The sequence below is a fragment of the Salvelinus alpinus genome, chromosome 8 (assembly GCF_045679555.1).
Source record: "Salvelinus alpinus chromosome 8, SLU_Salpinus.1, whole genome shotgun sequence".
NCBI lineage: Eukaryota > Metazoa > Chordata > Actinopteri > Salmoniformes > Salmonidae > Salvelinus > Salvelinus alpinus.
Window position 1 is genome coordinate 71587455 of NC_092093.1, and position 17382 is coordinate 71604836.

The 17382-nt window shown below is 43.3% G+C and overlaps 1 protein-coding gene across 1 annotated transcript in view; it reads left to right on the plus strand.

Annotated features, from left to right (window-relative positions):
• The window catches only part of trpc1 (transient receptor potential cation channel, subfamily C, member 1), a 36076-nt gene that overhangs the window by 18023 nt on the left and 671 nt on the right, over nucleotides 1–17382 (plus strand). The window contains exons 8-12 of the mRNA XM_071414926.1: nucleotides 11551–11690; nucleotides 11772–11921; nucleotides 15934–16118; nucleotides 16401–16602; nucleotides 17083–17277. Of these exons, the coding sequence (XP_071271027.1) occupies nucleotides 11551–11690; nucleotides 11772–11921; nucleotides 15934–16118; nucleotides 16401–16602; nucleotides 17083–17277 (872 nt within the window). The remainder of the gene's footprint in view (nucleotides 1–11550; nucleotides 11691–11771; nucleotides 11922–15933; nucleotides 16119–16400; nucleotides 16603–17082; nucleotides 17278–17382) is intronic.

Here is a 17382-nt window from a genome sequence, read left to right on the forward strand (position 1 = left end):
TAGAGAGGAACGAGGCTATGAGGGGTGGCCAGTCCTCTTCTGGCTGTTCAAATGGTCATAAATGACCAGCATGGTCAAATAATAATAATCACAGTAGTTGTCGAGGGTGCAACACGTCAGCACCTCAAATTTACATTTTTTTATTGTGTTTAACATTATTTTTGAATGTCTAACTCATCTCTGTACCCCACATAAACAATTGGCTGTAAGGTCCCTCAGTCGAGTAGTGAATTTCAAACACAGATTCAACCACAAAGACCAGGGAGGTTTTCCAATGCCTCTTGGTAGATGGGTAAAATAAAATAAAAAGCAGGTATTGAATATCCCTTTGAGCATGGTGAAGTTATTCATTACATTTTTGGAGGGTGTATCATTATACCCAATCACTACAATGATGCAGGTGTCCTTCCTAACTCAGTTGCTGGAGAGGAAGGAAACCACTCAGAGATTTCACCATGAGGCCAACGGTGACTTTAAAACAGTTACAGAGTTTAATGTATGTGATGCGAGAAAACTGAGGATGGATCAACAACATTGTAGATACTCCTCAATACTAAACTAATTGACAGAGTGAAAAGAAAAAAGCCTGTACAGAAAAAAAATATTCCAAAACTTGCGTCCTGTTTTGGCACTAAAGTAATACTTCAATAATGTGGCAAAGCAATTAACTTTTGTCCTGAATACAAAGTGTTATGTTTTGCGGCAAATCCAACATCAAACATCCCTGAGTAACACTCTTCATATTTTCAAGCATGGTGGGGGCTTCATCATATTATGGGTATGCTTGTAATCATTAAGGACTGGGGAGTTTTTCAGGATAAAAAAGAAACTGAATGGAACTAAGCACAGGCAAAATCCTAGAGGAAAACCTGGTTCAGTCTGCTTTCCACCAGACACTGGGAGATAAATTCACCTTTCAGCAGGACAATAACCTAAAACACAAGGTCAAATCTACACTGGAGTTGCTTACCAAGAAGACAGTGAATGTTCCTGAGTGGCTTAAATCTGCTTGAAAAATCTATGACATGACTTGAAAATGGTTGTCTAGCAATGATCAACAACCAATATGACAGAGTTTGAATAACTTTTTGAAGAATAATGAGCAACTATTGTACAATCCAGGTGTGCAAAGCTCTTAGAGATTTACCCAGAAAGACTCACAGCTGTAATTGCTGCCAATGGTGATTCTAACATGTAGAGACTCAGGAGTGTGAATACTTATGTAAATGAGATATTTCTGGATTTAATTTTCAATACATTTGCAAACATTTCTAAAAGCATGTTTCCACTTTGTCAATATGGTGTATTATGTGTAGATGGGTGAGAAGAAATATACATTTTGAATTCAGGCTTTAATAACACAACAAAAGGTGGAATAAGTGAAGGGATATGAACACTTTCAGGAGGCACTGTATGTAACAGCATAAAAATACTGTTGATGTATGGCATTGGCTCAATTCCAGAAAAAAACTATAGGTCAGTCCTCATTGGTGGAGTTCAGCAAGCAGGACTTCCTGACTTCTCATTGGGCTAAAACCAGACTTGAGTATAACTTCCTGTATCATTTCATGCCCTCCTTCTGTGACAATAGAGTTTAGGGTCACACTGTCTTTGGTTAGTCCACAACAGATGCCCTGTAGAAGATAATTTAATCAAATTAAATAGTAGAGAATAGCAACGCAGTGCATTGATTAGCATAGACCAGACAAGACCAGACCAGACCAGATTAGAATATGCAGCTGTGCAGTGAGTAACCCAAGATGCAGCATGTCCTCTCTGTCACGTTCCTGACCTGTTTTCTGTTGTTTTGTATGTGTGTGATGGTCAGGGCGTGAGTTTTGGGTGGGCAGTCTATGTTTGCTGTTTCTATGTTGGTTTTGGGTTGCCTGGTATGGCTCTTAATTAGAGGCAGGTGTTTTGCGTTTTCCTCTAATTGAGAGTCATATTAAGGTAGGTTGTTCTCACTGTTTGTTTGTGGGTGATTGTCTCCTGTGTCCTTGTCGGTGTACCACACGGGACTGTAGCGTTTGTTCGGTTTTTGTGTAGTCTGTTTTCCCTGTCCGTGCGTTCTTCGTGTTTTATGTAAGTACTCTCGTTCAGGTCTGTCTTCTTCGTTTTGTTGTTTTGTAAAATATTCAAGTGTTCTTCGTGTGTTTAGTTTTGTCTTGTAAATAAAGTTTCATGATGTATTCAAAACCCGCTGCACGTTAGTCAAATCCATGCTACTCCTCTTCTGATGAGGAGAAGGAGGAAGCGCGTTACACTCTCTATACCACCCTTTCTGTGCTCTGGTACTGTAACAATCTGTAGCAGTCTGCTATCATGATAACGGCGCCTGAGGGGATGGCTGCCATTTTACGGGCTTCTAACCAACTTTTCTATTTTGTGTGTTTTTCTGCATTGTTTGAAACGTATTTTGTAAATAATGTTGCTACTACCGTCTCTTATGACCGAAAAGAGCTTCTGGACATCAGAACAGTGATTATGCACCTCGAACTGGACAAAAAATATATATTTAATGAGCGACGCAAAGGATGGACTGCTTCTCCAAGACCAGGTCCAAATCCTCGTCATTCATGTGAAGGAAAGACGGAAATACAGGGGGCGGAGATCAGGGTCCTTTGTGAGAATTTGTCGGTGAGTGGGTAACCCACCTCTACCATCTGTTCTATTGGCCAACGGGAAATCACTGGAGAATAAACTTGATGATCCCCATTCGAGACTACCCTACCAACGGGACATTAAAAACTGTAATATCTTATGTTTCACTGAGTCATGGCTGAATGACGACACGGATAATATACAGTAGGCTGGCTTCTCCATGCATCGGCAGGACAGAGCAGCTACGTCTGGTAAGATGAAGGATGGGGGTGTGTGTCTATTTGTCAATAACAGCTGGGGTGCGATGTCTAATATTAAGAAAGTCTCGAGGTATTGCTCACCTGAGGTAGAATAACTCATGATAAGCTGTAGACCACACTATCTACCAAGAGTTTTCATCTATATTTTTCATAGCTGTCTACTTACCACCACAAACCGATGCTGGCACTAACACACTCAACGAGCTGTAAAAGGCCATAAACAAACAAGAAAATGCTCATCCAGAAACGGTGCTCCTAGTGGCCTGGGAATTTAATGCAGGCGAACTTAAATCCATTTTACCTAATTTCTACCAGCATGTCACATGTGCAACCAGAGGAAAAAAACTCTAGACCACCTTTACTCCACATACAGAGATGCATACAAAGCACTCCCTCGCTCTCCATTTGGCATATCTGACCATAATTATATCCTCCTGATTCCTGCTTACAAGAAAAAATAAAGCAGGAAGTACCAGTGACTCGCTCAATACGGAAGTGGTCAGATGACGCGGATGCTACGCTACAGGACTGTTTTGATAGCACAGACTGAAATATGTTCCAGGATTCATCCAATGGCATTGAGGAGTATACCACCTAGTCACCGGCTTCATCAATAAGTGCATCGACAACGTCGTCCCCACAGTGACCGTACGTACATATCCCAACCAGAAGCCATGCATTACATGCAACATCTGCACCGAGCTAAAGGCTAGAGCTTATACGAAATCCCATTATGCCCTCAGACGAACCATCATAAAGGCAAAGCGTTAATACAGGACTAAGATTGAATCCTACTACACAGGCTTTGATGCTCATCGGGTGTGGCAGGGCGTGCAAACTATTACATACTACAAAGGGAACCCCAGCTGGGAGCTGCCCAGTGGCACGAGCCTAGTAGACGGGCTAAATGCCTTTTATGCTTGCTACGAGGCAAGCAACACTGAAGCATACATGAGAGCACAACTGTGTGATCATGATCTCCGTAGCCGATGTGAGCAAGACCTTTAAACAGGTTAACATTCACAAGGCCGCAGGGCCAGACGGATTACCAGGACGTTTAGTCAGAGCATGCACGGACCAACTGGCAGGTGTCTTCACTGACATTTTCACCCAGGTGGTAAGGGTAGGCAACAACACATCTGCAACTGTGCGTGCTTAGTCTGTGCGTGCACAACTGTGCGTGCTTAGTCCCCTCCTGTACTACCTGTTCACCCACGACTGCGTGGCCAAGCACGACTCCAACACCATCATTAAGTTTTCTGACGACACAACAGTGACAACGATGAGACATCCTATAGGAAGGAGGTCAGAGACCTGGCAGTGTGGTGCCAGGACAACAACCTCTCCCTCAACGTGAGCAAGACAAAGGAGCTGATCGTGGACTACAGGAAAAGGAGGGCCGAACACGCACCCATTCAAATCAACAGGGCTGTAGTGGAGCGGGTCGAGAGTTTCAAGCTCCTTGGTGTCCACATCACCAACAAACTATCATGGTCTAAACCAAGTCAGTCGTGAAGAGAGCACAACAACACCTTTTCCCCCTCAGGAGACTGAAAAGATTTGGCATGGGTCCCCAGATCCTCTCAAAGTTTTACAACTGCGTCATCGAGAGTATCCATCACCACCTGGTATGGCAACTGCTCGGCATCCGAGCGGTGTCAGAGGAAGGCCAAAAACATTGTCGAAGACTCCAGTCACCCAAGTCATAGACTGTTCTCTCTGCTATCGCATGGCAAGCGGTACCGGAACTCTAGGTCCAAAAGGCTCCTTAACAGCTTCTATCCCCCAAGCCATAAGACTGCTGAACAATGAATCAAATGGCCACCCGGACTATTTACATAGTTTTTACACTGCTGCTACTCGCTGTTCATTATCTATGCATAGTCACTTTGCCCCTACCTTCAGGTACAAATGATCTTGTCTAACCTGTACCCCCGAACATTGACTCAGTACCGGTAACCCCTGTATATAGCCTCGTTATTGTTACTTTATTGTGTTACTTTTAATTTAATTTTTTACTTTTGTTTATTTATTACTTTTTCTTAACTCTATTTCTTGGACTTTGTTGTTGGTTTTAAGGGCTTGTAAATAAGCATTTCACATTAAGGTCTACCCCTGTTGTATTCGGCGAATGTGACAAATAAAATGTTATTTGATTTGATATTCACACCACGCTGAATGATGGCTCTTTGGTCTCACACACACACACACACACACACACGCACACGCACACGCGCACACACACACACACACACACACACACACACACACACACACACACACAGATCAATGACACTGACTGTAGAACTACTTATTGGTTTCTCAGGACAGCCACCTTTCCTGTCCTCTCTGCTCCTCCCCATCCCTTGCCCTCTCCTCTCATCTTCGCTCTCTCCCCTCCCCTCCTTTCCCTCCACTCCCCTCCTCTCTGCTCTGCTCCTCTCCTCTCATCTAATCTCCTCTTTTTTTCTCTCTTTCTACTTTCTCCGCTGCCCAAAAAACATGATCATCCAATCAGTGTAATGGCCTGTGTTCCCAAATTAGTCTCCTCTCTCTAGCATCCCTCTGCTCTCTGGAGAATCAGTCTGTTTCAATACCAGACACAGTAGAAAGAAAGAGAGAGAGAGGGGTAGAGGAGAAGAGAGAGGAGAGGAAAGGAGAGAGAGAAAGAGAGAGAGAGGGTAAAGAGATAGACAGAGGGAGACAGAGAGTGAGAGGTAGAGAGGGATATAGTTGTTCTAGTATGTTCTGTAGTTGCTACGTGCTTGTTTCTTTTGATTCATTGCTCAAATTACTTTTCTAGACGGGAAATTAAATAAAGTACAGCACAGGTCCTATTGGCTCACGGATCATGTCAATAAACAATGTCTTGTCTATTATCTAGTTCATTGTGTAGCTTGGCAGTGAGCGAACACTACTCTACATGCCTTTCTGTCTGGAGAGGAATCTTGTTAGAGGCTGTGGGAGAGAGGAGTTTGGATACAGGTTTTAGGGGTTTGAGGACACAGAAATAGCCCACTAGAGGGAGGAATACTCCTTAACTAATACAACAAGACCAGCACATCCATCCATGTACAGTTTCCTGATACTTCTTTCCATGTAATCAAATCAGTTATTGATCAAAGTCGTTATTAAGATCGAGATCAATCTAATGAAAATCATCAACAGTTTTGACTATTAAAATGGCCATGGGGTAGGCATATGTAAATAAAGTATTGGATTGCAGTTCAATAACAGATAGTTGTTGCCTATTACCTCTGTTTTTCTGCTATTCTGTTTCTGAAGACTTTTACTACTGTTGGTTCTTATTGCTGAAATTCTAAGGCGAATACTGGGTTTGTAGAATTTTTATTGGCCCTTTTAGTTCCAGATGTGTGTCTCCTTCCAGTGTCTAGGGAGCAGTTTTATTATATGGCCTCCTTTCATTTCCATTGTTCTGTCTCTCCATCCCTCCCCTCTCTCCATCCCTCTTTCTCTTTCCCCCATTCTGTTAATCCCAGGAGCCAGATGCCTCACGTTAATGCCAAAATCAGATATGTCAACTGCCAAATGCGCCAATTGCCAAATGATTTTGGGAACTTGGGCAGAAAAAGTTCACGTTGATCTACTGAGGCAAAAAGAGTACTGTCAGAGTTTAATTCAATAAGAGAAAAGCTGCGAGGGAGGGCCAGAAAAGTAGCCTAATGTTTGGGAAGGATTTGGTGAAGTGGTAAATGTGGATGATAGCAGTGCCGGCTATATTACAGTATATGTAATATAGTCACAAGGCAGGGACTTCAACTAGCCTATGGCACGTCAAGGGAACTGTACTGTTCAGATGAGTTAAATGGAATAGTAGTCTACCTCAAATCAAATCAAATTGTATTTATCACATACACATGGTTAGCAGATGTTTTTGCGAGTTTAGCGAAAAGCTTGTGCTTCTACTTCTGACAATGCAGTAATATCTAACAAGTAATCTAACAATTTCACAACAACTATCTTATACACACAAATGTGAAGGGATGGAATAAGAATATGTACATAAAATATACGGATGAGCGATGGCCATGTGACATAGGCAAGTGGCCAGTGATTTGGGTCTGTATGTTGGCAGCAGCCAATTTATGTTAGTGATGGCTGTTTCACAGTCTGATGGCCTTGAGATAGAAGCTGTTTTTCAGTCCCAGCTTTGATGCACCTGTACTGACCTTGCCTTGTGGATGATAGTGGGGTGAACAGGCTGTGGCTCAGGTGGTTGTTGTCCTTGATGATCTTTATGGCCTTCATGTGACATCAGGTGCTGTAGGTGTCCTGGAGGGCAGGTAGTTTGCACCTGGTGATGCGTTGGGCAGACTGCACTTTCCTCTGGAGAGCCTTGTGATTGAGGGCGGTGCAGTTGCCGTACCAGGCGGTGATACAGCCCAACAGGATGCTCTCGATTGTGCATCTGTAAAAGTTTGTGAGGGTTTTAGGTGACAAGGCAAATTTCTTCAGCCTCCTGAGGTTGAAGAGGCGCTGTTTCACCTTCTTCACCACGGTGTCTGTGTTGGTGGACCATTTCAGTTTGTCCGTGATGTGTACACCAAGGAACTTAAAACGTTACACCTTCTCCGCTACTGTCCCGTCGATGTGGATAGGGGGGATGCCCCTTCTGCTGTTTCCTGAAGTCCACGTTCATCTCCTTTGTTTTGTGACGTTGAGTGAGAGGTTGTTTTCCCAACAACACACTCCGAGTGCTCTCACCTCCTCCCTGTAGGCTGTCTCGTCATTGTTGATAATCAAGCCCACTACTGTTGTGTCGTCTGCAAACTTGATGATTGAGTTGGAGGCGTGCATGGCCACGCAGGAGGGGGCTGAGCACACACCCTTGTGGGCCCCAAGTGTTGAGGATCAGCGAAGTGGAGATGTTGTTTCCTATCTTCACCATCTGAGGGCGGCCCGTCAGAAAGTCCAGGACCTAATTGCGCAGGGCAGGTTGAGACCCAGTGCCTTAAGCTTGGAGGGTACTATGGTGATGAGCTTGGAGGGTACTATGGGTACTATGGTGTTGAATGCTGAGCTGTAGTCAATGAACAGCATTCTTACATAGGTATTCCTCTTGTCCAGATGGGATAGTGCAGTGTGATGGCGATTGCATCGTCTGTGGACCTATTGGGGCGGTAAGCAAATTGAAGTGGGTCTAGGGTGACAAGTCAGGTGGAGGTGATATGATCCTTGACGAGTCTCTCAAAGCACTTCATGATGACAGAGTAAGTGCTACGGGGCGATAGTCATTTAGTTCAGTTAACTTTGTCTTCTTTGGTACAGGAACAATGGTGGCCATCTTGAAGCATGTGGAGACAGCAGACTGGGATAGGGAGCGATTGAATATGTCCGTAAACACACCAGCCAGCTGGTTTGCGCATGCTCTGAGGATGCGGCTAGGGATGCCGTCTGGGACAGCAGCCTTGCGAGGGTTAACATGTTTCAATGTCTTGCTCACGTCGGCCACAGAGAAGGAGGGGGGGGGCGCAGTCCTTGATAGCGGGCCGCGTCAGTGGCACTGAATAATCCTCAAAGCGGGCAAAGAAGGTGTTTAGTTTGTCTGGAAGCAAGACGTTGGTTTCCGTGACATGGCTGGTTTTAATTTTGTAGTCCATAATTGCCTGTAGACCCTGCCACATAAGTCTCGTGTCTGGGCTGTTGAATTGAGACTCCATTTTGTCCCTATACCGACATTTCGCTTGTTTGATTGCCTTGCGGAGGGAATAACGACACTGTTTATGATGGCCGTATTCCCCGACCTCTTTCCATAGTTGAATGCGGTGGTTCGCGCTTTCAGTTTTTCACGAATGCCGCCGTCTATCCACGGTTTCTGGTTGGGGTAGGTTTTAATAGTCACAGTGGGTACAACATCTCCAATGCACTTCCTTATAAACTCACTCACCGAGTCAGCATATAAATCGATGTTATTATCTGAGGCTTCCCGGAACATTTTCCAGTCCACGGAACACGGACCTGAAATTTGGACACTGACTTGTAGGCCTATAACATTTAGACTCTTGAACAGGAGTGGAGAAATATTATTTATTTCTTTCAGCATCTTGAGGGAATGAATGCGTGGTTAGGGACCATCTGTAAAGGTGCAGTCTTAATTTTAATCAGCATCATAAAAGCTGATAGTATTTCAACCACATAAAATATACATCCAAGCCAAACTTAATTTAACTTCCTTAAAACCAGTCAAACTGATGTCATTTGGAAATTTTGTATGGAAATTCTTTCCAATTTTTTTTTGTTATTACATTTTCTCCCTAAACGTATTTTCTGCATGAGAGAAAGAGGAAAGCCAAAACAAATGTTACAGATGACAACTACATTGTATGTACATTCTATCACTATGTGCCGTTATTCTGGTGAGCAAGGGTTTATTTAGTCTTCCAGGGCAACAAGTAATGACTGAAGAAAAGTTGCATGTATCTAATTATAGGCAAGTTGACTAACTAATAGCCTACCAAAATTTCGCAAATTATAATCAGAAACATAGATCTATCTACAAGGCCTGTCAAAATTCATTATCCCATATTTGACTGTACTGCACATGTTCTATTATTTCCTGGTTAGGGTTGGGTGTGTCCCTCAGATTTTCACTTTATCACATATAGTCAGGAGGTTGCGGATCAGTTATTAGCAGTGGTGTAAAGTACTTAAGTAAAAATACTTTAAAGTACTACTTAAATCGTTTTGGGGGTATCTGTACAACTTTTACTTTTACTAAAGAAGATAATGTACTTTTTACTCCATACATTTTCCCTGACACCCAAAAGTACTTGTTACATTTTGACAGGAAAATGGTCCAGTTCACGTACTTATCAAGAGAACATGCTTGGTCATCCCTACTGCCTCTGATCTGGCGGAGTCACTAAACTCACTTTTACTTGAGTCATTTTCTATGAAGGTATCTTTACTTTTATTACAGTATGACTTTTGACTACTTTTTCCACCACTGGTTATTAGCAATTGTGGGCAAGTGTAGGTGAACAAACAGCTGTGTCTTTGTATGTGTGTGGTCAACCAAAAAATAAATCACCCAAACAAATTCTAATAAGCTGCAATGATTCCCTGACCAAAACAACGGACGTGTAAATTTGGTGTGAAAAATCCTGATACACCAGAAACCTGCATTCCCCTATTCATGTTCCTGACAGTGGGTCCCATTAAGACCCAGAAAGGGTTTGTAATACAAATTATTTCATTAACCCCCACACACACACACACACACACACACACACACACACACACACACACACACACACACACACACACACACACACACACACACACACGCAGGAGGATAATACTTCTAAACCCCACCTCACTGGATCGTAGAGATTCCACACATAAATCCTGTGGTTTCTATTTCTCAGACTGACCAATCCCAGGAGCCTCTCTGTGGGATAACTTACGGCATTCCCTGTTGAATCTGGAAGTCATTGTAAAATGTCAAGAATGAGAACCTTGCGAGGTGAACACAAAATGCCTTTCCCATTCCTCTGTTAATTTTTCTGTTTGGTGAATTGAATATGGTCAATTCTACACAGTTTAGCGTGGAGCTGAGAGAAAATGTTGCAGTTTTAAAGGCCCAGTGCAGTCAAAATTCTGTTTTTCTTGTGTTTTATATCATATTGTACAAAAAACGAACACTGTAAAAGTGTGAAAACATTTGCTCAACTGAGACATGGAGTGTGCACTGTATGTGTGCCATTCAGAAGGTGAATTGGCATGACCTTTGACCTGGGTAGGTATGGTAGTAGGTGCCAGGCGCAGCAGTTTGTGTCAAGAACCACAATGCTGCTGCGGTTTTCACGCTCAACAGTTTCCTGTGTGTATCAAGAATGGTCCAACACCCAAAGGACATCCAGCCAACTTGACCCAACTGTGGGAAGCATTGGAGTCAACATGGGCCAGCGTCCCTGTGGAATGCTTTTGACACCTTGTAGAGTCCATGTCCCGACGAATTGAGGCTGTTCTGAGGGTATAAGGGGGGGTGTCCTTAATGTTTTGTACAGTCAGTGTGTATGTTTTATTGTCACATGCACCTGAGATGTTACAGATCTGCTGTATTGGAAGCACCACTCCCTTCTGCCCAGTTTCCCTGAGGTTGCTATGGCAACCGAGCTGTTTTTACCATTCCTGTAACTGTCACTTCTGCGGAGAGATAGTTTTCTAAACTAAAACTCACAAAGAACTACAGAAGCGTTAGGTTCTCGGTTTGATATGAGCGTTTGAACACCTGAGCCACCTGAGTCACCTGAGTCACCTGAGTCACCTGAGCCACCTGAGCCACCTGAGTAAGCGCCACTCATTACACTGGCGCAGTCTTAGCCTTGACCAAGACATTTCTTCACCAGTATCCCGCATACTTTTTTCTCAGTTAAATTTTTTCCTTTTTCAAGATCTTTTTCTAGTCACATTCCTGAAGCCCAGGATACCAAAACTTGGCTTCGTAGTATATATGGAAATTAAAAAGGTTTATGAATTACCTTTTGGAGGGTTACTGTCAAAATTATTTATTAAATAAATAAAAATTGACTGATGTCAGGCGCATGGACCCCCCCCGCCTTGTGGAGGCTGTGGGAGTGTCCCGTACCCCAGTTTGAAAACCCCTGGTCTATGGTACTTTCCTTTCACTCTGTTTGGTGATAGTAAATTCTTTCCTTCCCTCTAGGGATGGTGTGGTCGGACGTGAAGCGTCTATGGTACGAGGGCTTGGAGGACTTCCTGGATGAGTCGAGGAATCAGCTGAGCTTCGTCATGAACTCTCTCTACCTGTCCACCTTCGCCCTCAAGATAGTGGCTCACAGCAAGGTGTGTCTGTGTGTGTCTGTGTCTATGTGTGCGTCTGTGTGTGTGTGTGTTTGTGTACTAACGTGATCTCCTCTGTGCCAGTTTAAGAACGTGGAGGACACAGAGAGGAAAAATTGGGATGCCTTCCACCCCATCCTTGTGGCTGAGGGGCTGTTTGCCTTCGCTAACGTCCTGAGCTACCTACGACTGTTCTTCATGTACACCACCAGCTCAATACTGGGCCCACTGCAGGTACACGCACCAAGTAACAGACGCACACATACACACACTCACAGTACATTAGCTATCACTTCTGCCACTAGCAGCAGAAGGAGCACAATCACCAACATCATCATTATATCATCACCTCACATGGAAACTATTCCCCTGGTGAACATCCCAATTAATAAAGATTCATTCTGCCATTGTTTCTCCTCCAAACCCTGTCCTCCGTCCTCAACACTGGGCCGAAAGTCTGTTTTGAATATTCGGCTAGAGTTCGTGTAGTGCCATAGAATAGGTGTCTCTCTTTATTTCTTTAGAGAAACCTTCAACCTCTCCCTCACTGTCTCAGCCTGCCAGCTAGGATGAAAGTCCCAGCTCTCTCCATTGTGTGGGTATTTCCTATTTTCCTATGGCCAGGAATCTCTTTTTCTCTATTCAATTTGGCTAGATTTATGGACATAAGGTAATATGGCAATTCATTATAATACGAGCAGTTATGAATGAGTGATGCGGTAATTCTGCCATCTAGGACTATTTCCTATGTCCTGTTATTATGTGAAAGGGTTGTTGTGGTTTTCCTATCAGACAGCAGGACTCTCCTGTGGATTGGAATAATATTCCTAATACCAAAAGGTGCTATCTAGAACCAAAAAGGGTTCTTTGGCTGTCCCTATAGGAGAACTCTTTGAAGAACCCCTTTAGGTTCCAGGTAGAACCCTTTTGGGTTCCATGTAGAACCATTTCCACAGAGGGGTTCTACCTGGATCCAAAAAGGGTTCCCTCTATAGAGACAGCCGCAGAACCATTTTGGAACCTTTTTTCTAAGAGTGTACCTTACTTCACTCTCTCTCTCTTTCTCTCTCTCTCTCTGTCAGTCACTCTCTCTATATCTGTCTTTCTTTTTCTCTCCTCTTTTAGCTCTCTGTCTCTCTCTCTTTCTCTGACCTTCTCTTTTATCTATCTATCTATCTACCTATCTCAATTCAATTCAATTCAAGGGGCTTTATTGGCATGGGAAACATGTGTTAACATTGCCAAAGCAAGTGAGGTAGATATTATACAAAAGTGAAATAAACAATACAAATTAACAGTAAACATTACACATACAGAAGTTTCAAAACAATAAAGACATTACAAATGTTATATTATATATATACAGTGTTGTAACAATGTACAAATGAATAAATATCTCTCTATCTATCTATATATCTATCTCTCTATCTATATATATATCTCTCTCTCTCTCTATCTATCTCGCTATCTATCTCTCTATCTATCTATCTATCTATCTATCTATCTATCTATCTATCTATTCTATTCTATTCTATTCTATTCAATTCAAGGGGCTTTATTGGCATGGGAAACATGTGTTAACATTGCCAAAGCAAGTGAGGTAGATATTATACAAAAGTGAAATAAACAATACAAATTAACAGTAAACATTACACATACAGAAGTTTCAAAACAATAAAGACATTACAAATGTTATATTATATATATACAGTGTTGTAACAATGTACAAATGGTTAAAGCACACAAGTTAAAATAAATAAGCATAAATATGGGTTGTATTTACAATGGTGTTTGTTCTTCACTGGTTGCCCTTTTCTTGTGGCAACAGGTCACAAATCTTGCTGCTGTGATGGCACACTGTGGAATTTCTCCCAGTAGATATGGGAGTTTATCAAAATTGGATTTGTTTTCAAATTCTTTGTGGATCTGTGTAATCTGAGGGAAATATGTCTCTCTAATATGGTCATACATTGGGCAGGAGGTTAGGAAGTGCAGCTCAGTTTCCACCTCATTTTGTGGGCAGTGTGCACATAGCCTGTCTTCTCTTGAGAGCCATGTCTGCCTACGGCGGCCTTTCTCAATAGCAAGGCTATGCTCACTGAGTCTGTACATAGTCAAAGCTTTCCTTAAGTTTGGGTCAGTCACAGTGGTCAGGTATTCTGCCACTGTGTACTCTCTGTTTAGGGCCAAATAGCATTCTAGTTTGCTCTGTTTTTTTGTTAATTCTTTCCAATGTGTCAAGTAATTATCTTTTTGTTTTCTCATGATTTGGTTGGGTCTAATTGTGCTGTTGTCCTGGGGCTCTGTGGGGTGTGTTTGTGTTTGTGAACAGAGCCCTAGGACCAGCTTGCTTAGGGGACTCTTCTCCAGGTTCATCTCTCTGTAGGTGATGGCTTTGTTATGGAAGGTTTGGGAATCGCTTCCTTTTAGGTGGTTGTAGAATTTAACGGCTCTTTTCTGGATTTTGATAATTAGTGGGTATCGGCCTAATTCTGCTCTGCATGCATTATTTGGTGTTCTACGTTGTACACGGAGGATATTTTTGCAGAATTCTGCATGCAGAGTCTCAATTTGGTGTTTGTCCCATTTCGTGAAATCTTGGTTGGTGAGCGGACCCCAGACCTCACAACCATAAAGGGCAATGGGCTCTATGACTGATTCAAGTATTTTTAGCCAGATCCTAATTGGTATGTTGAAATTTATGTTCCTTTTGATGGCATAGAAGGCCCTTCTTGCCTTGTCTCTCTATCTATCTATCTATCTATCTATCTATCTATCTATCTACGTGCACTCAAGCTGGAACTGTGATATCACTGTTCACATGGCAGACACACCCCTCAATGATTGTCTGACAGACATTTACATACATGTACACACATGCCACGCAAACAACCACTTACATTAACATATGAGCACACATTCTGTATGTACAAATACTCTCTCTCTCTCTCTCTCTCTCTCTCTCTCTCTCTCTCTCTCTCTCTCTCTCTCTCTCTCTCTCACAAACAAACAAACAAACAAACAAACAAACAAACAAACAAACAAACAAAAGCACTGAGTCAATAGTCCCACCGCAGACTGACGGTGTAGTGTGGTTAGGAGTAATGAATACTTGCCTGGTTATGCCTGGTGATTCCATCCTACCCAGAGAGGCCAACTCACTCTTCTATAGAGGAAGTACCCCACACAGAGGCCCTCCTAGCTGGAAAATGTGGATGTGTGGAAAGTGTGGATGTGTGTGTGTGTAGGTGTGTTTGAAAGGTGTGTGTATCCACCCCTCCCCTCCTGCGTCAGTACCCCCTAGTCTGCGTTAAGAGCTCCTGACCCCCTACATTCCTGCTCTGTTTGTACAGTAGGTTAGAGGCTAGCTGACAGCCAGGCAGATCATGCTGAGACCATGGAACTCCCACAGCTACTAAATAAGCCATCTTCTAAGAGGGACGGAGGGAGTAGAGCGACCCGCCACACCAGATGATAGAGGAAACACTGGGGAGATTCACATGTGTCAAGATAATGACTCATACTAATGGAGGAGCAGCTCTCTCTCTTTCTCTCTCTGTCCCGAAACAACCTGGCGAATTGCACCTTGTGGTCGTCCCTCTCGACTCCTGTTGGCTCTTGGTTAGGGAGTGTGTCTTCTCACTGAGGTCTCTCTCACACTGGACCATCTGTGTGTATGTGGGACAGGGGTGTTTGGGATGGTTAGACCTGGGCCATGGAGCTACAGGTCTGGATAAATAAAAACCACCAGCCTTGCTCTCAGGGCTATATATAGAGACTTAAACCCTGCTCTCAGAACAGTTTCAATGTCCTTCAGCTTGGTCAATGTTTATCTGTGTGCTACCTCAACTCGCTAGGGTATCTGCTTGTCAAGGTTGTTTTGAACAGAACAGTTCTCTTCAGTAGGTGGTACAGAGAAGAACTATTTGACCATGTTTATTTGCTCACTCTAAAGATAGACATCTTAATGAAAGGGGTTTGCTTTCCAATGTAGCTCTTTTGGAGAGAAAAAATTACTAGGCATAAGTACACACTACTATCCCTGGACTTGTTTGACCTGGGTGGTTGGTTGTGTGTTAGCTAGTCTGTTTTGGTCCAAGGTTGTGTTCATCAGGAGTCGCACACCGTAACAAAAATATTTTGCAATGAACAATGTTGTTTTATTTATGGACCAGCTCAGGTAGTAGTTACCTCCCGGTCAGAAGATGGTAATTTAGCTCATGACAGAGTGCTCTTGTGTTCCCAGATCTCCGTTGGCCAGATGCTGCAGGAGTTTGGTAAGTTCCTGGGTCTGTTCCTGCTGGTGCTCATCTCTTTCACCATCGGCCTGACGCAGCTCTACGGGAAGGATCAGAAGGACCCGGCCAAGAGTCCCGCCAAAGACTGTGAGGGCATCTTCTGTCAGCAGCAGAGCAACGATGCCTTCCACACGTACGTACAGTCTACCTAAATTCTCTTTCTCTCCCCTTTCCCTGTTTCACAGGTTCATGGGTACCTGTTCTGACTGTTAACCTCTGACTCATAGAGATCCAATAATTCAGTGTTCTACTGTATATGCCATTATATTTTCCATGACCTCCCTATTGACAAATTCATGGGTACTGTACCTGTTACTCCCTGTTCTGACCTTTAACCTTCCTGTTGACAGATTCATGGGTACTGTACCTGTTACTCCGTGTTCTGACCTCTAACCTCTGACTTTCCTGTTGAAAGGTTCATGGGAACGTGCTACGCTCTGTTCTGGTACATCTTCTCTCTGGCCCACGTGGCTCTCTTCGTGACCCGGATCAACTACACGGAGGAGCTGAGGTCATTTGTGGGAGCCCTCATCGTGGGCACGTACAACATCGTGGTGGTCATCGTTCTCACCAAGCTGCTGGTCGCCATGCTCCACAAGAGCTTCAGGCAGATCGCTGTAAGTCAACCAAGCGATCAATCAATTAACCATTTAAATCAGTCCAATGTATTTATAAAGCCTGTTTTGCATCAGCAGTTGTCACAAAGTGCTTTTCAGTAACCCGGCCGGAAGTGACTGCAAGTCACAGATAATGACATTGTCCATCAAGTTACAACAACAACAAAAACAATAGGACTTGATAACACTGTATCTAAGTGTTCATTTGGAGTACTTTATTTTCGATTCAGTGTTTGGAGTTCAGGCAAAGATCAGCCGTATAATTCACATCAATGAATCAACTTTAATGCTTCATATCATCAACTCAACAATCATCATTCTGAATGGAAAACACAACTCCACTCCAAGAACACTTCAGTGTAACAGATGGTAGTGATTTCTTAACATTTCTCTGTCGATTAACACGTTCCCCTATTTTCTCAGTGAATTCCTAAATCTCCCATTTCATTCCATTTCCCTCTAAACCCCCGAATCCCCTAGAACCACGAGGATAAGGAGTGGAAGTTTGCCCGCGCCAAGCTGTGGCTGAGCTACTTTGACGACAAGTGTACCCTGCCGCCGCCCTTCAACATCCTACCCTCCCCCAAGACTGTGTGTTACCTTCTGACCAGTATGAGTAAATGGATCTGCTCCCACACCTCCACGGGGAAGGTCAAGAGACAGAACAGCCTCAAGGTAAGAGAGACGGGACACTATCCAATCAAGAAGTGATACCTCTGTATACTTTAAATGTATGACCGTTTCTCATCTTATCCTCCCATGATATCCAGATAAGTAGAC